This window comes from Hydra vulgaris, chromosome 15 (assembly GCF_038396675.1).
Source record: "Hydra vulgaris chromosome 15, alternate assembly HydraT2T_AEP".
Classification (NCBI taxonomy): Eukaryota; Metazoa; Cnidaria; class Hydrozoa; order Anthoathecata; family Hydridae; genus Hydra; species Hydra vulgaris.
This window is the reverse complement of record NC_088934.1, coordinates 18,954,845-18,980,561: the sequence shown is the minus strand read 5'-3', so window position 1 is coordinate 18,980,561 and position 25,717 is coordinate 18,954,845. Positions and strand designations below refer to the sequence as shown.

Below are 25,717 nucleotides of genomic sequence, written 5' to 3'. Positions count from 1 at the left end.
TGGATTCATCAATTGTCTCTCTAATACATGATCAAAATTTGCATTTAAAAATGGTGTCTTTTTAGAAAAATTTAAATTTTGTAACAAAAGCAATTAAAATATTTTGTAAAACATTTATTTGAATAAAACATCAAATAGTGTTATTTATTGACTAGTTTAGGATATTTATAGTCATGGGCCAAGGAAGACGCCCTCCCCTCCCATGGGAGGCCCCACGCCGCCCCCCATCTCCCTAGATTGTTTTTTTTTTTTTTTACATAAAATGAATAAATAATAGTTGATTGTTAAAATACATTTTAAAAACATATTTTTTCAGTTTAAGTTTGAGAAACAGTTTATTTGCGTTACTTCAAATCGATAAATACTTACCTCTTATTTCAAAGATTTTTTTACGATTTAAAGTCATAAATTTTAAATCCAAAGATATTAAAACGTTTTTAAAACATTTTGACAATCAATATCTTTATGTAGTTTTAGACTAATATAGTCATTGACATAATAAGATGGGAGTGATTTGTGATTTATTTAAACCCCCACCCCTCCTTCTCAGCCTACAATTCAAGAATTTGAAAAAAATAAAAGACATTTTAAATGCAAAATAGGTAAATAAAATAAAAACAAAATTATTTTAAACATAATAAATTTTTTTTTGTAACCAACAGTTTATATTCTTCAAATCTAAATCAGATATGTTGTATGTACGACCTGATGTTGTTCGCGGTGTAGAAATTAGGCACATAACTTCAGAATTGAGCACCCAACACTCATCAATTCTCATAGGCCAAAAGAAGTTTTTACCTGGTCTATGTGGATGCATGAATCTGACTTTTATATCAAGCTCACTTACATCTTCAGCAATCCCTACCCACCAAAATCCATCATAAAAACATGCAACATAATCCATTTTTTTAATATTTAATGAAATATCTACATAATGTTTGCTTTTTGAAATGATATCAAATATTTCAGTGCATGCATCAGTACTTATTTTTTTATAACTTATAGTGTTTGGAGCAATTGGAATAAAATGATGATACATCCTTGTGCCAGGAACTGTTCTTCCACCTAAATATCTTTTTTCTAATTGTGCTCGTGTTTGATCAATTTCTTCTTTTGAAAATAACTTAAAATAAATTCCATTTATCTTGGCTTTACAAAAGGAGTACATTAAATTAACATCTAAAATCTGCCCAGTAGTTATTTGTTTTAGACTTTCTTGACATACTACTCTTTTAACAGTCCCACCAATACCATCACAGGGGGATTTACCATGACTGGTAGCAAAAAATACCCATTCAGCATTTAAATCAAAGTCTTTACTGTGATGACAAAGATTGATAAAACTTTTAAAATTTTTAAATTGTGCTGCACAACCATCGGAAAAGTATTTCACACTTGATACATCAGGTAGATTTTCTTTGATATATCTAGTTATATCTTCCTGAGTCTTGTAAATAAATCCTGTGTCATGATCAACATCTTCTGAAAGGTAACAAAAAGATTTATGTTTGAGAAGTTCTCTATAAAATAAAGTACAATTGTATAAAGTGAGCATTGACTTTTGCTCCAGTGATAACTTTGAACCTCATCCTAAACAACATATTGATAGTTTTCAGCAAAATCTCCTAAAATTAAGCATTCGTTTTGGTTAAGATTTTCTTTACAGTTTTTTAAGTATCTACTTTGTGTTTTTACAATATATGAATGAGTGGTAAGGTTGTCAATGCTGTCACATAATAAATCATTAAATTCATCTAGTGGCAATGACTGTGAAAGTAGTGTTGTACGATCGGTACTCTGCCATTGCTTAAATACTACATCTTCTTCATGCTCATGGTCCATAAACTCCTGCACTAAAAAACTTTTTAACACTTCAATACCAGGGCATTGGTTACATCGATGCAACATACATTCTGCATTTTCAAGAGAGCAAACAATCAATGCCATGAAATCTTTATAACTTTTATTTCACCTAATGGCATCAATGAAAAATTTTGTATTTTGGTGATGTATGCAAACATTGTGGGTACCTGACACATTAGTTGTAATACACCATTTAGGTTTAAGAGTACAAAATTTTGACAAACTGACTTTGACGTTAGGGTAGTCTTTTAAAATGCAACATGTAATTCATTAAGATTGAGTAGCAATAATCTTTTTTGAACACGTTGGTTTTTCTTAATACTTACATAATCTTTTTTTCCTGGCATCATTCTTGAAAATTCATCACTTTGATAAAAGTTAATCACTAAATTAACTGTTTCTGGTGAAAGTGGGATTCCAGTTTTTTTTCCGGGTAATGATAGAATTCCATTCTCATTTTTAACTTTTCTTGCTGTTCGAACAAGATACTCAGACACTTCAAAGTAGCTTGATATGTTTTTACGTGTCCATGATTTTGGTGCGAGTGTTAACATTTGCACCTTATGGCAATAAGAGTCAGTCTCTGAAATTTTATTTTTTATTTCATACATTAAAATGTCTAGATCATGGTCATTGTTAATGTTGTTGTTTAAAATGGGGCTTTTTATTTCTGTTGTTAAAAAAGTTTCTTTAATATTATATGCTAATGAGACCATTTTTGCAACTCTGTCAATAGTGTTCTCAAACTTTTGTTTTGCTACAGTCAGTTTGCTGTGTTTTGAAAGACTTTTTAGTTTGACTGGTGAAATTCCAAGCAATTCTATAGTGGTATCTAACTTAATTTTTTTCTCACTTTTGGATTCCCATTCCTCCTGTGAATTTAAATCCTCATCAGTTTCTATTGCTTTTTTGTAACATTTACTGCAGAATTTCCAACCTGGGGTTACATAAACATTATTTTTTTACAAATAGTTTGCCATGTCTATGGAAATCTTTATATTACCTAAAAAACAAATTTAGTTTTACGTAGTTAAAATAACTGAAATTATCAAACATTTTATAAATAATAAATTGTTTTCTTATAATTTCCATATCAATTCTGTTGTAAATCAGGTAAGATTACCTTTTATAGCAATTTTTTTACTTTCCTTGTGTGTTCCAAAAGGATTGCAACACTTTGTAATTTTTCTCTCAAAATATTTTCCATAGAATTGCTCATGATAACAACATATAATTCTTATTGAACTATATTTTTCCTTTAAATTTGCTCGCCATATCATTTCTTCTTGTTTTTCACAAGGAAGATCTTTAAATTGAACAAAACCTTGTTTTCTTGAAAATCCAGTTTTGAAAATCCAGTTTTGTGGCAATGAATGTTAAGACTTTTTCCAATGTCACATTTCTCCATATTAATTATTTTTATTATTTATTACCTAACAAAATAATATAAAAACTATAAAATTAAAAGTAATTCTTTAAGAAAATACAAACAAGTAAATACCTTTAAAAAGAACAAAACAAAACTTATGTTTGTTTTTTATATAAAAGGAGGTTTTAAGTCACCAATTTGAAATAATGAAAATTTTTTTTTTTTCAAAATTAAAATTAAATTGTATGTTTTTGCATTATTTATTCATTTTATGCAAAAAAAAAAAAAAAAAAAAAAATCTAGGGAGATTGGGTGAGGGGCGTAGGGGCCTCTCATGGGAGGGGAAGGTATCTCCCTTGGCCCATGACTATAAATGTCCTAAACTAGTCAATAAATGACACTATTTGATGTTTTATTCAAATAAATGTTTTAAAAAATATTTTAATTGCTTTTGTTACAAAATTTATATTTTTCTAAAAAGACACCATTTTTAAATGCAAATTTTGATCACGTATTGGAGAGACAATTGATGAATCTAATTTTTTTCAGTAGACCTAAGATGAAATAATGATATACAATTAAACTTTTTACTCGGGATTTTGGGCCACAGTCTTCATTTTACCTCCAAAAATCACTAATTTACAAGTCAATAATTTTGAACAAAATTGGATAAATGAGGCATTTCTTGAGATAATCGAGTCTTGAGGGTGCTTTTTTTGGATTTCTCAAGTTAAAATCTATTAGAGTACCAAATTTTAGAAAATTTCCCCAAGCCATTATGAAGATACTGTATGTCAAAGTTGCTTTGTAGTCACTTCAGAAAATCACTAAAATGCTGAGTCAGCATTATTTCAAGTGACGATATCTCTGGAACCCATTGGTATTTTTAACTAAAATTTTCGCAGTTATTATTTTTTTGATATGGGCTGCAAAGTGGTGTAAAAATAAACAAATTCTGAGACGTAAGGGTGTCATGGTCTTGATGATTTCATATATTTTTACCCTGTAGCAAGTTTGTGCTCAACTGTTGTTGCTAGGGTGCAACACCCTGTGTAATTTTATTCTTTTTTTGTTTGCATTGCAATATTTATCAACTTATATTAATATAATCAACTTAATATTATCAATATTGTCAACTTTTATCACTTTTTTTCATTATTTCTATTTTGCGAAACAAAGGTTTGAACAAAGCTTTATTTAATTTTATCTTCTAGTTCTTTTAACATTAGATTATTATGTGTATTTAATAGAAGGTTGTGTGATTTTGAATCACACAACCCTTGATGTATGAGAGTGCAACTTAAGTGACTCTTTAGTGCAACACCAGTATAAAATTACTGACATGTATCACCAATGACATTTATCAATAATATTATTATTGTTTTATATTAATAATATTGTTGTTACTATTATATACTAATATTTATGCAGTATAAATCAGTTCAGTTTACAATAAACTGTTATAAATATGAGTCATTATTTTTAACTAGTAAATGCATTCATATAAATAAATACCTAAAAACTGAAAAATAAAAGCTATATTTATATATTGTAATAGCATTATATATTGTAAATGTATTGTTAAACAAATATTGAATTTTTTAAAGTTTTTGCATTGTTTTATTATTTAGATAACAACTTTGTTAAAATTGATATGAAAAGCAGTTCTGTATCCTTGGACTCTGTATTATCTATCTGGTACTTAAATTTAGACAATTTAGTAACAAATAATGTTGGATTTTCATTAAGTAAATTTAAAGATGTTAATATTGCTGAACCAAAAATAACAGGTGATAATCTTTATGAACTATATATATATATATATATATATATATATATATATATATATATATATATATATATATATATATATATATATATATATATATATATATATATATATATATATATATATATATATATATATATATATATATATATATATGTATATATATATATATATAAATTATGTTAGTGTATTCTACAAACAGAGTGCTCAATGTTCTTAAAGAACAGAGCAATAACAAATAAGTAAAACACTTATCTAATTTTTCTTTCTTCTACATAGTGTTTCTCCATCAGTAGATTCATCAGGAAGAGTTTTTTGTGATGAACCTACTGATGGAGAAACACTGTGTAGAAGAAAGAAAAAATTAGATAAGTGTTTTTACTAATTTATATATATATATATATATATATATATATATATATATATATATATATATATATATAATGTATATATATATGTTATATATATATATATGTATATATATATATATTATATATATTTTATACATATATATTATATATATTAGTATTAGTATTAGTAATTGCTGTAACTGGTGTGAGCCAGTGAGTGTGGTATTAACACACTATGATGGAAGATTTGCTTGATTGCTGCTCATCCCGCAATCGAGACCTGCTTTAAAACTGTTAACTGATTGTGCTTTAACCAACTCGGTTGGCAAGCTATTCCATAAATCTATTAAATAAAAAGTTTTCACGACATGCTTGCTTAGTGATTTCTTTGACATATATTTAATATGTATATAGACATATACAGGGTTGCATGGTTTTAACCAAATGGTTTAAACCATGGTTTAAATCAATTAAAAAAATGTTGGTTTAAACCAAATTAATTTTTTTTTAAAAAAGATTTGAACTTACAACAGAAAACTAAAACAGGGTTATGTTAAAAAATATAACTAATATTCAATATAGATATTTTTTTAAATCCATTATTTTTGTTTCTGTTTTTTCATAGAATAGAGTCCTCAGTGTTCTTATAGAACAGAGCAGTAATAAATTAGTAATAACACTTATTTATCTGTTTTCTTCTACAGGGTTTTTCTTCTTCATTAGGTTCATCAAGAAGCATTGCTTCCTGATGAACTTATTTCATCAGGAAGTTTTCTTAATATATTTAAATGTTTAGCAAAACTATAAGTAGTTCTAACATAATTTATTGATACCACAAAAAATGTCTCAAAAAACTGCGCGCAAATGTGATATAATTTGGTTAAAATATACACGAGTGACTAAAGAAAGGGGTGTAGAGCAGTTTGTAATGCGTGTAGAAAAGAAATGGAAGGTCAAATTCAAAGGATGCATGAACATATAAAAAAGTGCAAGCAATCACAACCCCATGAAATTATGGAGTCAATGGAAGATCAACAACTTCTTGAAGGTAGTTAAATTACTGCATTGCCATTTTAAATTTTAAATTTTCCCTTAATTGTAAACATATATATTTGAATTATCATGTATAGACATATTAACTTAGAATAATTCAATAAACTGCAATTTTATTTTAAAGGTAACTCACCATCAACATTACAACAACAAATGAAAAGGTCTCAGTCCAATTCAACATCAGTTGATAAATATTTGAAAATTGATAAGTTTTTCACATGAACAAGCCTCAAAGAGAAAGATTTATTTGATCTGCAACTTGGTAGATTTATATACAGTACAAACTCTAGCTTCAGAACAGTTGAACACAAATAATTTTATATATAAAAAATAAAAAATTTATCAATATGCTTTATCCAGGATACACTCTACCTAATAGAACTCAAATTGGAGGAGAAATATTAGATAGGGTTTACGCAGAAGAAATTGAAAAATGTAATGTATTGAATGGGAAAATTGTAGCCATGTTTTTAGATGGCTGGAGTAATGTACATAATGAACCTATAGTTTGTATCTCTGTAATTACAGATAAAATTAACATTTTAGTAGAAACAATCAACACTTCTGATCATTCACATACTGGTGAATATCTTACACAATTAGCAAGAGAAGCAATAGATTCTGTTAGATGTAAATTTGGATGCACAGTAAAAAGCTTTGTGACTGATAATGCAGCTAATATGAAATCAATGAGACAAGTACTGTCATCTGAAAGAGATATTATCATAACTTATGGGTGTGCTGCTCATATGCTGAATCTTTTAGCAAATGATCTTAACATTGAAAATGTGAGCAAATGTTACATAAATAATAGAATATATAAGAAATAATCATAAAGCTGGAGCAATTTATAAATTAAATGGAGGAACAAAATTGCCACTTCCTACTGATACTCGCTGGAATTCTGTATGTGATTCACTTGAAAAATATGTCAACAACTGGAGCATCATTTTCACAATGTTTGAAAAAAATAAAGACTTAGATCCTATGATTGGTAAAAAAGTAAGTGATATACAGATATAGCGAAACTCAGAAAATTTATTAAAAATATTAAAACCAATTGCAGTAGCTCTAGATAAGTTGCAAAGACGTCAAACAAAAATAAGTGACACTGTTGAAATTTTTAAAGATTTGATAAACAGTTTATCATTTTTAACAAACGAAAAAAAAAAAAAAATTGAATATAGATACCTTCAGACTGTCAGTGATGCTCATTTCCTGGCAAACACAATAGATCCCAGATATTTTGGATGTAATCTTTCTGAAAATGAAAATGAAGCTGCCATGAATTTCGCAGATAAAGAGTTCAAGAATTTGTTCCTAATAATATTCAAATTAAAAGTCAAATCTGCTCCATTCGATAAAAGCTATTTGTATAGTGAATCTGTTTTAAAAAATGTATCACCAATAGAATGGTGGAAATCTCTAAAAATTGTGGATTGTAACATAATGGATATTGAAGGTTTATTAAATGCACCAGCTTCTAGCGCTGGAATCGAAAGAATTTTTTCAACTTTTGGCCTTGTTCATTCTAAGTTAAGAAACCAATTGGGGGTAGAAAAAGCAGCAAAGCTTGTATTTATATATTGAACATTAAACAATGATGTATTGAATAATTTTGATGAAATTTTACAGTAATATTGATAAAGAATATAGTTTATTCAAATAAAATGCGTTATACTTTTTTTTAATTTAAAAAGATAACTAAATATGGCATTATTTAATAAAAACCTAATTTTAACCAAAAAAACCATGGTTTTTGGTTTTTTTGCAACCCTGGACATATATATATATATATATTTTATACATATATATATATAAGTATATATATATATATAATGTATATATATATATATATATATATACATATATATATATATATATATATTATGTATATATATATGTATATATATAAATACTTTATACATATATATATATATATATATATATATATATATATATATATATATATATATATATATATATATATATACACATACATATATATATATATATATATATATATATATATATATATATAAATTAGTGAAAAACACTTATCTAGCTTTTATCTTCTACTTTAAGTTTCACCATTGCTGGATCATCAGGAAGTGAACTCTTCCTGATGATCCAGCAATGGTGAAACTTAAAGTAGAAGATAAAAGTTAGATAAGTGTTTTTTACTAATTTATTATTGCTCTGTTCTTTAAGAACATTGAGCACTCTATTTGTAAAATACACTAACATAATTTACATATATATATATATATATATATATATATATATATATATATATATATATATATATATATATATATATATATATATATATATATATATTTATGCACCAAACATGATGAAAAAATGTTTCATAAAACTTGAAATTTAAAGAAGTTGTTTTGTTAAATTTTGTAAAAAATTAACAAAACAATTAAAAAAAAGAGTTATTATGGCTTGAAAAGAAAAAATGAGGAAGAGCAGGACAGTTAAATCAAAGCTTAGCTTTGCAAATCTTTTTATAAGTTAATTCATAACTTAAATTTATTATACTAGTATAGTTTAAAATTGTGTTTAAAAATGTGTTTAAAGGTGTTTACAATACAAATGGTGACTTCCAGTTGCTACTTAAATTTTCTACAAACAACGATGGATTGTTTACAAATGGTGCAACAGCATATTTTGTTATTAATAAACCAGCAGATTCTCCTGTAGGTGGTGCACTTTTTATGGAATATAAAGAGTCTGTTCAAATAATGTAAGTGTTTTGTTTTTTAAACTTATTATGTTTTATAACATTTTTGTTATTTTTGATGTTGGTGAACTGAAAATTGACAATACAATTTAAAAAAAAGAGTTATCTGATGACAAAAAATCATTGAAAAATGCAAAACACACATCAAAAATATATTTCCAACTGTAACTTTATTGTGTTTCTTTCACATATTCTAAGGTGTTTAATGTTTTTTAATTGTTTTGAGTTGTTCTGAGGTGTTCTGAAGTGTTCAATTTTGAAATAAAATCTTAACAGTATAAGGGTCAAATTGTTATATTTCAATCAATGGCCTGTGGGTCACTATCTCTGATTTTCCTGATTTTTACATATTGTTATGTGCATTATGTAGATAGGTTAAATTTGAAATTTCAGACTTCCAAGTACAACGGTTCAGACACTATAGCCTTAGAAACATGACACAGTGGCCCCCCTCAATTTACAAATGGGCAAAACAGACTACTTTAGAGCTGAATAACTTTTTTCTCACTTTCAAAAAGTGTTTCTTTTTTTTTAGAATTATTTTCTGGACAGATAAGTCTTCTGAATAGCTATTACTGTCTGCAATAAATATAGGCAGTTTGTTGCAGTTTAGAACTCAAATATATCTAAAAGCAAAATGTCCATATGCCTAAAAAGTCCAATTTTCAGACATTGAGATGCTTGTAATTTTTCCAACACTTTGTTTTGATCTAAGATTAACAACATATAAGACCATTAGACCTAACTATCTGAAAATGCAATTATTATAAACTTGTTAAATTCACACCAAAAATTTCAGTATTTTTAAATAACCCTATTTTTCAATTATCAACAGTTGAATGTGTTAATAGAATCCAGTGCCCCTTTAAATCTACCTATTGGCCTATGTAAAGGGGCCTTTATAAGTCATTTCTTAATAAAAGAAAGATAGGGTTGGTTGCCCTCTCCTTGATCTGGTCCTTATAGTATATAGGGGCACAAATGAAGGGTGCAGTAACTTTTTAGAGACCTTCATTATGGTTCAAATGAAGGTCTCTAAACTAATTAGATATTTAGATGTTTAGATTTCAATTTAAAATTAATTTAGATATTTAGATAACTTAATATCTAAATATCCAAATTAGTTTTAAATTGAAAGCGTTATTTCTTTAAATTCTATTTTATCATAAGTGATCAGTGGTCTGTATGTGTTCTGGACCCCACCCCCTGCCCCCTAAGGTAGGGGCAAGAAGGAGGGGGGGGATTAGTTTGGCGCCAATCAAAAAAAAAAAGGGGGGGGGGAACCAACTTTTAGTAATTTAATTAACTTTTGTTAATGCCCTTTTAAGACATTGTATATTTGCTGGAAAATCTGGTACACATAGTCAATGTTAGTCACTATCAAAATTCAAATCTTATGGTAAAAGCTTGAAAAATGCAAAAATGGCTTTAACTGCATATTCATTAGAAAATGAATCATGTATGTTTCATGTTAGAAAATGAAAGCATGTATCTTTGTAAGTTGGTTGCTCCCACCCCCTCCCTTTTCCCCACCAAAACAAAATGGTTGTTTGCACAACTGCAAACAACCACTATTTTAGTTTGAAGTTAACAGAAAGCAAAGAAGAGAGATATTAAACAAAAAGTGGTTAAAAGAAGACTTATAAAGTTCTAAGTTGCTTACAGGTTGCTTATGATGTCACTTGACTAAGAGAGACAGGAGTGAATTCCAAAGCACAGATGTAGGAGGAAAAATTTATATAAATAGATAAATTTTTGTTTGATCGTAAAAGAGCAGTTATAGTGAAAGAATGCGACTTAGATGAATGATCAGTCATGTTGACTTAACTGAATGATAAGTCATTTCGTTTATGGAACAAATCATAATAGCTTCCTTGAGCAGTGCCATTGATTTGGCACTTCTTAAGCCAAAATAAACCTTTTTGGATTGATTTCATTAAAAACATAAACATAAAATTATGCATGTATATAACATTATTAGGCTCATTTTACATAAAAAATCAAAATGGTGTGTATTTTGGCAAGCTTAAGTATCTTTTCTAGATTTGTGAAGTATTTTTTACTGTTTATGTTACTTTTTTTATGTTTATGTTTATTTTTTACTGTTTATGTTTTCTTATTTTTAAATTAACTATTATTACACAAAATTTAAAATTAAGGAACAAAAAATATATGAAAAAAAAATTTAGGAAACTAGAAAGTTATTTATATTAGATATTTAATATATTAAAGGTCTTTATCAATGTTTTATCTATTAAAAACTTTTGTTTTTTATCTATTTAAGATTTTATCTTAAGATATAAGTTTAGTATTATGTATAAATACTTTTAATATATATATTTTAGAAATCAGATGAAAGAATTTATAGATTACCAATATAGTGAACCTGATTATGCAGCCAATATTGTTAAACCTTGGGTTCTCACTGCATCTGTGAATATATTTAACCTAATCAAAATTCCTGAATTTCTAGAATTGTTTAATGATCTTATTTCAAATAATATTGACCCTGGTAAATTATTAACAATTTTAATTATTCTTTGTGTAATTAATACTTTATAATAATTTATGTTAATTTATGAACAATTATGTACAGCTCAGGAATTTGTAGATTTTGATAATTATGATTAGAATGTAATTTTTAGTTAACTTTACAATATTTTTGTTTTAACTTTTTAATTTTCCAAGGAATCAATGTCTACTTTCAAGCAGATATTAAAAAATCATTAAGCACATGTGATCCAACAACTCAAGAAGATCAGAACATTCCTGATAGCATACTTTTGCAAATGTCTTTTTCCACATCACATATTCGTACAAAATTTCCTTTAACATTTTCTGCTGATCTACCTGCTATGATGAAATGTGTTTCAAAAGACACAGCAATTGAGTTACCAAAGTTATTATTTCCTGAAGGTTTTCGACCTCCTCTTGATATTAAAGAAATTGACATTAATCCAGGTCAATATATATTTTTTAAATATAATAGTATATATATATATATATATATATATATATATATATATATATATATATATATATATATATATATATATATATATATATATATATATATATATATATATATGTATATGTATATATATATATATATATATATATATATATATATATATATATATATATATATGTATATGTATATATATATATATATATATATATATATACATACATACATAGACTATCTTATAGTCTGCTGCCGCAAAGGAGTATTTCTACATCGACTTAGGGTTTGGCATGGGGCAGCAAACTTTTTTTTCATTGTTTTTCTTTCATAGTTATTCTACCGTTTTTTTCTTCTTTTTCTAAATAATTGAAGTACACATTTTTAGATAAAGAGTGAAAAAATGATATTAGGAAATTGCATTCTTAGCTATGAATTAGCTATAGTATATCAGGGTGTTAGCTAAGAATATATTTTATACCACGTTTTTATGATATTAGGAATATCTATTTTTATGGTTTTATAAAATATTGAGAATTACAAAAGGTCATTGTATTTTAGGAATTTTAAAATCATTGGGAATTCCGCAGTATATGCTGTGTCATCAAGTTAGCTAACACCCTATACATATATATATGGTCTAACTAGCACTAATTCTCAAATGAATAACAATTTTTTAAACTTTTTACACAATATGTTTCATCAATAACAATTGACATTAATAGGTATAAAAAATTAGCTACAGTTTCTGTATATAAACAACTTTTTTGGCTACATTGAAATTTTATTAGTTTTTACAATAGTTACCATAGATATATACCAATACCAAAAGATTATATACAAGGTGTGAAGTAATAAAAAAAAATTAAAATAAATTAGGAAATAGAATAAATGGTAAGATAATTAAGAAATTATATTGTTATAGTAATGGTGTATGATTTTAATTGTATACTAAGTGAAAGTTTTCTCATTTCAATATAGATACCCTCCTTAATTTTGAACTCATATTTATAGGAAGCTCTGTCAATAATAAAGAAGGAATCAAGTTTTGTTGAGATTTTTTTGATGAAGCAAGATGCTTACAAATATGGGCCTTATAAGAATTTAAATGTTCTGAAATCCATGTTGCATAGTGTCTAGTGGTTTCACCAATATATGCAGCAAATTTATAAACAATAAAGGATTTTAAATTATGGGGTAAAAGGTCTTTTGAAGAAAGCATACTACTAACTTTAAAAGGTATAAGAACTGGTCTTGCTTTTATGTTATCTTTACAATATTTTGTAAAGATAACATAAAAGCATAAATAATAAGGGAGTTTAAAGTAATGTATAAAAGAATGTTTTAAAGATGTCATGTGTTTCCCAGGAGAGATAAAGTTGTTTGTAAATGTTTTAAGGTTTTGTCAATTAAGTTTAAGGAAAAAGCATTTTTTTGAAGAGTTTGTTTCATTTTTACAATGTCTAGATAAAAACTTACTCGGTTGTTAATTTTGTAGGCTGTTAATCAGATTGTCAATCTGTTTGTCAATCAGAGTGTCAATCTGTGTCAAACTTGTTAATCAGAGTTTCAATAAGTCCTTGTTTAAAATTGAAATTATTGAAGCTACTAAAATTAGTCAGTAAATCTGTGTAAGTTCTTTTATAAAATGTATCAAAAGTATCAAAATTATTATTTATAGAGTTGATCATTATATCAAGAAAGTTCAATTTATGATCAACTTCTTCCTCTTTATTTAATTTGAGGTTGGGATATTGTTTATTTATTTATTGTAGAAAGCTGAGTGCATCGTTGTTATTTTCGAAGATACAGTTGATATCATCCTTTTGTATAAAACTACTTTTTTGCAATTATTGTCTTATGACCAAATATTTTTGTGATGACTCAAAGGAACAAAATAAAATGGAGACCATAGAATAACGGAAATAAATAGAATAAATGGTTATCAGAACTTATTAGACTGGACACGTTTCAGAAAATTTCGGACATATAATTGATACACGAGTTTAAACTTTTATTCTCATCAGCTGGCACTTTAGTTTAAAAGTTTAATTTTAAAAGAAATATAATGTTAATTTTATATTGAGTTAAAAGATTCTTAGAATCTATTCTGAAAACTCAATAAGAAACAGAGAAATCTGCACCAAGAAACTTTTTATCTGTTAAAATTAAATTTTTTTTATTGTTTGGTTCAACACTTTTTCTCTAAAAATCTTTAAAAAAACAGGTATTACAAAGTGAAAAAGTTTGGTATTGTCCATTTTTAAAACAAAGTTTCACACCTTTTCAAAAACATTTAAATAATTTAGAATTTAAATCTAAGTTTTTCAATTTTTCTAATGTTAAAACTAATTTAATAATGTTAGAATAATCTCTGGAGGCATAAGGAATAGTAATGAAAAAATCTTTGGCGACATGTTTATATAAATAAAAGTTTTTTATGATTAAAAAAATTATATTTTAGATGAAAATTCATTCAAGTTGTCTGTGACATATTCAAAAAGTGTAAATTTATTTGGTCCATTAAGCATTTCTAACATTGAGCTAAATGTCTCCAAAGAAGCAGCAGATAAACCATGGCAATTTGCAGCAAGTGCCGAAGTAAATGTAAGAATTTTGTTCTTGTTTTAAGTTAACATTTTGTTCTTGTTTTAAGTATTTTTTTAAATGTTTTTGTAAATGTGTTTATTGACTTGTATAAAAATATAATGAAAAAGCTATTTTAATAAATAAATGTTTCAGCAAATTTTGCAAATGTTTTCCTTTAAAAAAATTTTTATTTTTCTTCTATTTAAATTAAAGTTTAAATTTGTTTCAATTTTTGTTTTTGGATTGATTTCAACATTTTTAATTATTTGTAATAAAAAGTACTGTTATTTTTTAAAATGTTTATTGTCTTTATTCTTCTTCTTCATATTATTATTACTGTTATTATTATTGTTATTACTACCTTTACTATTGTTGTTAATATTATTATTATTGTTATTAACATTTCAAGATTTTTGAAGATTTTCAAAAATTTTTGATTTATTATTTATTATCTTATTTAATAGTAAATAACTTAAAAGTCTTATACTGATACTTTTGTGATATTTTTGCACAAAAAGTGAAAATAATTTTTTAAAGTAAGTGTTAATTAATTTTTTAATTTTTATAAAGTTTCTATCTTCCCATCAATATATTATTTTGTACTACTACACTAACTATGCTTGTACTGCTGTAGTTCAAAATGGTGTTTTTAATAACTTATATCTTGAGACTCCATTTATAAAAGCCAAATTTTTTTTTAATGTTATCTAAAGCTTTATAAATTATAATGAACTCATTGATTTGTGACATATAAAAACAAACAACACAATTTAATTTAAATACTACATTATGTTGTTTATTTTTATATTTTTAAATCCTATTTAGTTTTTATGTTTATACAAAAATATTACTACATTAGTATATAAAAATTGTTTAGTTTTTTGCTACCAACCATCTTTAAGCTACTTTGCAAGACAATAAATTGCTTATGAAGCTATTTGCTTATAAGTTGATATCCAAAACCAAACAAAACACAATCTTGGATGGTTCGTCATTCAGCAAAGTTTAAACTTTGTGCTCAAAAAATTTTCTTAAACATCAGTGTTTTGTTATACACTACTATCTTCATGTTTTCTTGACAACTTACAGTTTTTCTATTTGTTGAGCTTTATTTTTTTTACTTTCAACTTAATAGTAGTTGCTTGCAGCCTTGTTGGGAGTAAATTATTGTTATGGTGTTATGTACCACAGTTGGCATAAGAGATAGGTAGGTTTTATGTTGTGTCACTCAAATGAAACTTTTTATCTAAGAGTATTTGTTTTATAAAAATAGAATATAGTGTTTTTAAAATCCGAAAAGTGTACTAAGGGTTACAAATGGGACAAAAAGGTAAAATTGAGAGGTCTGATCCCCTTTCGACCATTTTAGAGGCCCATTATAAAAAATCTATAAATTATTTAAAAATATTTGTCTTATAAAAATAGAATATAAAGATTTAAAATTCGAACAAAAGGTTTACAAAGGGGCAAAAAAGTAAAATTGATTGACTCCCATTGACAACCATTTGAGCATTTAAGATGCCTTTATTATATTATAAAAAAAAGTTATTAATTTATAGTATTTGTCTTATAAAAATAGACACGTGTTTTAAATTTCGAACAAAGAACTAAAATTCACAAATGGGATAAAAAGGTAAATTGTGGGGTCTTAAGCCCATATAAGCATTTTAAATGCCTATTTCAAATAAAGACTTTGAGCAATTAAAAAAACTAAAACAAAAAAAAATCTGTATTTACAATACTAATGTATAAATACACAACACATCTATACATTAATTCATTTTCCTGCACTATTGAGAGCAACATGTCAAAGTTAAATTAAATTAAATTTAAAGAAGAGTTTAAGGTAAATTAAACTCTTCTTTCATTGAAATTTACTATAGAGGATAACAGTTGTTCTCCATTATTTATTATGCTCCTCTACACATTTATATCTACTCCAGTTAGTTTTAAATTTAGAACGAATAGCCTCTCCACAGTGTTCAGCAAACTTAGCTAGGTCATAGTTATGATATATAAGTAGACATCATAAAGTAGAGACAACTCCAATCAAAAGATGCAATTTAGGATGTGGTACCATATCTTGAATTAGAGTATCTGGACTCTTCTCCAGACTTCCAAGAGTTCTTAGCTTTCCACATTCTCCATTTTTGAAACCTTCACACCGCAGACATGCTCTTTTTCCTGCATGGTCTGACAGATCAAACACAGCATTGGCGCACTTTAAATCAAATGTTACAAAAAAGTTGATATCTTTTTTTTTTTTTTTTTTTAATTAAAGTTTTACAATAAATTGTGTAGGCATAAACTGCCTGTCAACCTAATTATATAATATTTGACAATTACAGAGTTTGTATAACTAATAGAAAATAAAATGTGGATTAGTCATAGAGAAGCCATTCATTTTTTTAGATGATTGTCTAGAAGCAGTTTAAACGTTTTTAAAGATAACGCTGATACAATGTGATTAGGAAGAGAGTTCCATTTATTTATTATTCTTAGGGAAAAAAAAATTCATACGTAAATTTAATCGCGAAGATTGTTTTTTTAGTTTATATATATGACCACGAGTAATAAATTTACTATCTTTTTCAAAAAGACTTCTGTCACTATTGTTGTTTTTGCACCATTTGTAGACGTTGATTAGGTCTGCACGAAGTAGCCTGTTTTTTACAGTTGTCATATTTAATGCCAACAATCTTTGTTCATACGGTAGATCCTGTAATCCATTGATTCGTTTCGAAGCTCTTCTTAACACATTTTCTAGTTATCGTTTGTCTTTGAGAAGTCCAGGGTTACAGATTGATCCACAGTATTCTAGGTGAGGGCGGACTAGTGCTGAAAATAGTTTTTTGAAGGATAATAAGTCTGGATATGATGTAAATGTTCTTTTTATTATTCCTATTATTTGTGTGGCTTTGTTGACTTGAATAATTGTGTGTTTGGAAAATAATAAGTTCGAATCTATGTGAACACCTAAATCTCGTTCGCAATTTGTGGTTTTAATGTTTACTCTTATATTTTTTTCTGGATCATGCATATTATAAGTATGGGATTTGTTGTTGTTTCCTAAGTGCATTACAGAACATTTATCAATGTTAAATTTCATTCCCCATTTTTGAGACCATGTAACAAGAGTGTCGATGTCATTTTGTAATTCTTGCGCAGATTGAGTATTTTCAATAGAACGGAAGATTTTGGTATCGTCAGCAAAAAGAGCAGCTTTTGATTTGATTACTTCAGGGATATCGTTGACATATATAATAAAAAGTAAAGCTGAAAGGACGGAGCCTTGGGGAACTCCACTTTTAACAGGTACCCAGTTTGAATAATTTCCATTAACAACAACTCTTTGTCTTCGGTTTTTCAAAAAGTTTTTAATCCAATATAGTATTGATCCATTTATACCATAAGCTTTAAGTTTCAAAATAAGAAATTTATGTGGAACTTTGTCAAAGGCTTTTTCAAAATCAAGATAAATGTTGTCGATGGGAATATTATTATCAAGTGATGACGTCCAATAATTAATTACAGTTAAAAGGTTAGTTAAGCAGGAATGATCTGGACGAAATCCATATTGGTGTGGACTTAACAAGTTATTTTTAATCAGGTGTGTCATAATATGATTTTTTATAATTTTTTCAAAGATTTTTATTAAAGTACAAGTTATACTGATAGGTCTATAATTAAGTGCTTTTAATCTGTCTCCTTTTTTGAATATGGGTGTAATTGTTGCGTCTTTCCATATTTAGGGTATTGATCCACTCTCAAGTACTTTGTTAAAAATAGTAGATAGATGTTTAGACATTTGAAAGCAAGTTTTCTTAAATATTATTGGGTGTAATGCATCAGGGCCTGGTGATTTAGATGAGTTTAGACTTTTGAGGTATGTTTCGATATTTTCCGGACTTAGATCAATATTGTTTGTTAGTGGATTTACATTTTTATATGTTAGGTTAAATGGTGGTGTTGCTGTTATTTTTTTGTTTGAAAAAGTATCAGCAAAACAAATATTGAATAGATGAGCTTTATCTAGATCAGTAGTTGCAACAATATTATTGTATTGGATGTCAGGGAATGCTTCTTTGTTTTTTCTTTTTGATTTGACATACGAGTAAAATGCTTTTGGATTTTGGTCTATGTCTCTCGCCAGTTTTTTTTCAAATTCAATAATTGCTTTTCTGCACGCAGTTTTTGCTTTGTTTCGTGAAATGCGGTACTCATTATATGTTTCTTCATTTCTGTTCAATATATATTGAGGATATTTCTCTCGTTTAAATTTAAGTTCGTTGATTATTTGAAAGTCAATCCATTTTGAGCGTTTTTTATTATTAAAGTTAGATTTTGGGATATTATTGTTGATAGTAGTTTTAAGTTTATTGAAAAAGATACTCCATAGTTGGTCTGAGTTGGATGTTGGACAGAGTTTAATATTTGCAAGGTCTTCATTAATTTTGTCATAGTTCCCTTTTGTGTATAAATGCTTTGTATGGTATTGTGGTAAATTTATAATATCTTGTAACTTGAGTTTTTTTAAAATTTTTTTAAGTTATGATTTGATTCATTCAACAATAGCTAGAATTTGACAACATTGAACACCACTATTTATATAAATTACATAAGGCTTTTTTTTTTTCATTCACATTAAAAACATTGATTATAATTTTCAAAAAGGATATAGAAATTTGTACAAATACAAAATGAAGGTCTATTATCACTTTATGACTTTTGAACATACACAAGATCCTTTCAACAATTCCCAACTCACTATCTAGGAAATCCATCTGTAAAGATGCATAAATAGATGTCATTATTTTTCCACATTCATATAGTGTCATTATATTGTCTTTAAAAATTACTAAGAAAACTTAGAGATTAATGAAAGAACACAAAATTTATGTAAATTATACAAAATTTAATTCGTACTTATAATATATATTAACATTAATTTATATACAATAATGTATATTGTATATATCTTAATGGTTACACATTATGTAAATACATTGTGTAATGAATAATCATGTTAAGCCATTCAAATAATACTTTTTTTTATATGTTTAACGTTCATGGTTTCACATTTGTTTAGTTTAGACAGATTTATCTTAATGGCAATTTATATATTTATATGGCATTATGGAAGAGTTAAAGCAATTATTTTACAACCGAATGTCTTTCCTGGTGTTAACCTGTTTTGCAGACCAGGACTAATATTTTAACTGCAATAATACCACTACCTATTATGATACTACCACAAAGATTACTACTATTGTGATGTGATACTAATACTTAGTGTGATATTACCACTAAGAAGATTTGTATTCAGAGTAAGTTGCCTTCACCATGGCTAAAAAGCCTTGTCTAATCTAATATAAGATTAGTTTCTGTCTTAATATAAAAGGGCGTTTTAATCACAGTGAATGATCTCTCTCTCTTTGCACATCATTTGTCATCAGAAAGTCTAACAATATTATATAAGAGCAATATTTTAATCAATATATTACTAGATATCTATAAATAGTATATAAATATCATTATATTTAAAATATAAATTTTAAATATACATTTTTTCAAGTGCAGTCTGCATTCATTTTATTTTGTATTATACCTGAATCAACTTGTTCAGCTTAAATGCTTCCCAGACTTGTGGAAAGAAAAGTCAAGTTTTTTACAGCAGTTAAAGAGGAGCAGTTGTGGGCATGTCCTGGTGATAAGATTGATAACATTGTCCACAGAGCTTTAAATTATTGGCAGAAAAAGATATAACTGGATTGGTTTCACTAATTTGGAGCATTCCATTTGAATTTCTGGTCAGCATTTTCCATTTAACCTTCAAAAGTGAAATACAAATTCATATAAATATAAGTGCTTCATTACAATTTACAATTTGCTATAAATAGTAAAGGTATATATTTTTTTAATAATAAGATCAAAATTAAAAACATAATGTGACTATTGATTTCTATATAGATGATATCTATATCTAAAGAGATTGATATTATTAATCATAAAGCTCATTAGCTTAAAAAATCTTAAAAAAATAATGAGTTTAAAATATAGTTTTACATTATACCTTTGATACTTTCTCTACCCACGAGCCTCTGGGTGTATTACCGGACTTTATAAAGTAAAGATTTCTTCTGCAACTGAAGCAACTACAGTTGGATAATTGCTAATTTCCAGGAAATAACCAGGATATAGATACAGCCTTGTAAGATCTTCTATTGTTGAATTTACAGGAGATAAAGAAATAAACCTTGCTCCAAAGAATTCCAGGCAGCAGCAACAAGTTGCATTTTGATGAAAAAAGCAGTTGTCAGTATATAGGTTGCAAACACCAGCCATTTAAATTTACTGAAATCATTATAATAAATTTATGAAATCATTAATAATTATATCCAAAAAAAATGCAAATTTAATATAGCACTGTTAAGTTAAAATATCTTGAGAAAACTATATTTTAAATTGCAATCATCAAAAAAAAGCTAATACAAAAATCCTTTTATACAACATTACTAGATTAAAAACATATAAAAGTTCTTTTATATGTATTTTATATATATTATATAATATATATATTTATATATATATTTTAACTACGCAGCCTGGATTTTTTTTTCCCAATAAAAATTTTAAATATTGCTTAACTTGACATTATTAATTTATATTTATAAACAAAAATTACATAATTTATATTTATATATAAAATTACATAGCAGCTATTATTTTCATTATTTAAAAAATATTTTAACTTTTAAATTCTTCTAATAAACTAGTAAGTCATTTGTTTAAAATTGATGTTAATAAAAACCAGCTATTTTAAATGTTTTAAGAAGTTCAATTAAATCATGTAAGTCGCAAAAAAGATTTTCAAAAAGATGCTGAATTTTATCATTTTAATATATTTTTAGTTTTAAATGTAAAATAGAGAACTTTGCATTAATTTTCAGGCCTATGTTTTTATATAATTTTTAATCAGAACAAAAGTCACAATCACAATCGTTTTTTAAAATAGGAGGGTAGAAACTTTTGTATTGCCTTTTTTTTGCTCATTTTTGATCCTTTGCACTGTATTTGGATTTCTAAAAATCCTTTTTTTATAAGTAAACTAATAATACTCTTGAATAAAAAAAGTTTCATATAAATGACACAACATAAAACCTGGCGGTCTCTCTGACCAACAAGCAGTTTCTCTGGCCAACTGTAGTAGCAAAACTATATTTAGCATTTTATGAAAAATGAGTACCTTAAAAAAAAAAAAGAGTACCCTAAAAAAAAAAAGTTAAAAAATAAGTTTTTCATTTTTATTGAATTATTTTTTAAGTTATTTTTATGGAATTATTTTTTAGTTGAAAACTTTTAAATTTATTTATTTTAATTTTTACTTAATTTAAAAATATTTTTTTTATAATTTACAGTTTGGTCCTGACATCAATGGAAGTGTAGAAATAACGTTTGATTCTGAAAAAACTTTCAAAGTTGTTATCAAAGTTGCTTTTATAGATGTTGCATCTGTTGCAAGTGCTTTTGGAGCTAATCCATTTGCTGGTAATGAATTTATTAAAGATTATTTAAATGTTGGAATTAAAGATTTACAAGTTGAAATATCAGCTACTTTGAACAAGAAAGGAAGTACTGAAATTACGTTAGTAATTTTTGTTTCAATAAAGAGTTATTAAGTTTCAATATGTAAACCCAAAATAAAAACTCTTTTTTATGGTGCTTTACTTTTTTTTATTTAGCTGTTTTTATAGGGCAAAACAATATTTTTATACCATTTTGTATGTATGTATATATATATATATATATATATATATATATATATATATATATATATATATATATATATATATATATATATATATATGTATATATATATATATATATATATAAATATATATATATATATATATATATGTATGTATGTATAATGCTATTGTATACTATTTATACACTAAAAAGTTGTTTTAACAGTTAGCACTAGAAAAGTATGGATGTGTAAGTAAATGTGCATCTATAGTACTTAAGATTAAGGTAAAAAAAAATGTTTAAGATAGTCAGAGCTTGTGGGTTGTTTTTGCACTTATTTTATGTTAAGGATTTACTACTTTATTGTTTTAATTCTAGTAATTGTAATGACATTTATATATATGTGTTGTTTATGATATTTATATATATGTGTGTACTGTCTATAAAGTTAAATGTGTTGATTTAAATTAATTTTAATGTTAAAACTTTCTTGTAAAAATCAACTTGAAATAAAGTTTTAATTAAGTTAAAAAAAAAGTGGTACTGTTTCTATTTCATTATTTCTGCTTAGAAAAAATGTAAAATACTATAATAAATATGCATTAAAGTATATACTAAAATTAATCTTAAATTTGGTTATAAACAATTATAATACTGGAGAGCGGAGTGTTGAAAACTCAAGTTTAAAGATGGCATTGGCAAGACTGCAAAACCTTGTGAAATACTGTGAAACTCTTTCGGTCACATGTTAATGTTAAAAGTAGTCTGGTATAGTATAAAATAAAAAGTCAAAAAGTTTCGAAAAATTTGAGTAAACCTAGTAAAAAAGTTTAAATGTGTGTCGTACCTTCAAAGCATGACTCAGTATAAATAGGATTAATATGTTTTTCAAAAAGTCTTTTTTAGTCACCTTTATTAATTTGTTTGATTTAATTTGTCTCTAACCCAAGCTTAAATAACTACCATATGTACCATGAGTCACATGGTATATCTATGTAAAAAAAATAACAACGGAGTCTGCTAATAAAATTAAATTTTTTTATTTTTTATTTATATGGCATTTTATTAAATGCTATATAAATTAAAAAAAAATTAAATTTTGTTTTTCCAATTTCTATTTTTATTTATATTAGTTTGTTACAAGCTTGCTGATAATTTAGTTTTATTTTCCTTTCTTCATTTTTTTAATAATATTAGTTTGTTACAAGCTTATTGATATTTTAGAATTTTTTATTTTTATTGTTTTTATATTTTACTCTTTTTGTTTAATTTATTTGTTTTAGAATGTTAAATATGTTTGAAGTTTAAAAACCTTTTCAATTTGTAATTATGTAGGATTTCAGGAATTCCGCTTATTAATTCATTACCAACAGTGACTTTAGCAGGTTATATATGGACACCTGATGACCCAGCCTCATCAACAACTACTGGAATTGCAGTTGGTTTTGTTGTTAACAAAGAGCGTTTAGATGCTGTTTTCAAAAAGTTAACTGGAATAGATATGACTGCTACATGGCTAAAAGATGCATCTATAAGTATGAATTTAAAAAAAAATTAAAACATCATACATTATCATAAATTATCATACATTTCGCACAAATAAGTTTCTAAGAGTCATAATTGAGTTAAAATATTTTATTGCTTAACTTTGCAATCAACTTGAAATAAAACATGAAATGACTAAGTTGAAATAATACATAAAAAAGATAATTTGAAATAAAACACGAAAAAATAAGTTGAAATATGACATAAAAAACAAAGAGGAAAAGAAGTATGAAAAAAATAAAATAATAACAAACTTTTTATGCTTGGAATTTTTTTGTAGAAAAAAAAATTGATAAGTTATAAATTTAATTCATTAAATTAATAATACTTTGTTATAAATTTTTAATTTAATAAAATGATTTCAAAATGAAGCATTTTTAATTAGTGAAAATTGTTTACTAGATCTTTAAAATAAATAATTTTCATTTTATATATATCTTTTACATGATTTAGTTTTGTTGGTTAGTAATGCTCACAAAAACTACTGCACAAATCCTAAAAATAAAGATCGCCCTGAATGTCAAGAGAAAAGTGAAGAAGAAAATGGGGAAAAAGGTGAAGAAAGTAAGAATGGGAACAAGAAAGACAGTACAAGCAATCTTACACGTAGACTATTGGATAAACGGTATAGTTTAATATATTTTTAAAATTATATTTGATGCATTAAATACAGAGCGCTTAAATTTAGGTGAAAGTTGACCTGTTTTTGCTATTCTATAGCATAAAAGTCTGAATCTCTAAAATCATCAGCAAGCACAATATTCACATGTTCTCTTAAAAATTAAATGAAATAAAAAATAAAAAATAAATCATGTAATAGATAGGTATAATATAACAAACAAATAAAGTTTATTAAAAACAAACTTTTTATTTGAATGAAAAAAAAGTTATTAACATTGCTAGGTCATTGATTCATTTAACAGTTCTTTCTCATTTTTGTGCTTAAGGTTTTTAGCACAATCAACATATTTTTGTTAAATTTTTAAATTTTTTGTATTTAAAACCGCATATTACCATTTTTATTTAGGACTAGCAGTATGTAACCTATATTAACTATAAGCAGTAAGTAAAACAGATTATTAATGACTTTCATGTCAATAAATATCTATTATGTTATAAACAAGCTAATGGGATTTTTTTAATGATATACAAAAAAACCCCAATGCATACCTGTATATACTGCAAACCCTGCTGAAAGTAGTTAAAATCTTGAAAAAAAGACAACAAATTATATTGATAACATTATTATAAGTATAACAAAAATTACTATTATTAACATGACATATACAATATAGTAACGGAAAAAAAGCAATAGCACAATAGTTAACCATAAAAACATGCTTTGTAATGTTACCAGTTAACAAAGTTATTCACACCTTAATTGTGTTCAGTTACTTCTCCTTTATTGTTAACTAAAAGTCAATAAAGTAAACTCCAAATTATGAAAATTTACTTATCAACAGTAGGCAAACTAAAACCAAATAGTAGAATTGTAACAAAATGTAGAACCTAAACCTTTTTCTGTGTCATCTTAAGTGCAATTGCATAAGCCAGCTTTAAGAATTAAAATTTGAAGTTTATTTACATAACCAATTTTTATTTTTATAAAGTGAGGAAACCTAAGGAGACATAGAACCAATAAAAGGAGTTAAGCTATTCAAAAACTCAACAGGAAAGTTAATTTTTTTATTATTGT

At 25.9% G+C, this 25,717-nt stretch overlaps 1 protein-coding gene across 1 annotated transcript in view; it reads left to right on the top strand.

The window, feature by feature from the left end:
- The window catches only part of LOC136072053 (uncharacterized), a 96,439-nt gene that overhangs the window by 10,529 nt on the left and 60,193 nt on the right, over positions 1-25,717 (top strand). The window contains exons 5-12 of the mRNA XM_065820109.1: positions 4,864-5,022; positions 9,014-9,179; positions 11,522-11,688; positions 11,865-12,137; positions 14,603-14,745; positions 22,146-22,372; positions 23,812-24,011; positions 24,475-24,646. Of these exons, the coding sequence (XP_065676181.1) occupies positions 4,864-5,022; positions 9,014-9,179; positions 11,522-11,688; positions 11,865-12,137; positions 14,603-14,745; positions 22,146-22,372; positions 23,812-24,011; positions 24,475-24,646 (1,507 nt within the window). The remainder of the gene's footprint in view (positions 1-4,863; positions 5,023-9,013; positions 9,180-11,521; positions 11,689-11,864; positions 12,138-14,602; positions 14,746-22,145; positions 22,373-23,811; positions 24,012-24,474; positions 24,647-25,717) is intronic.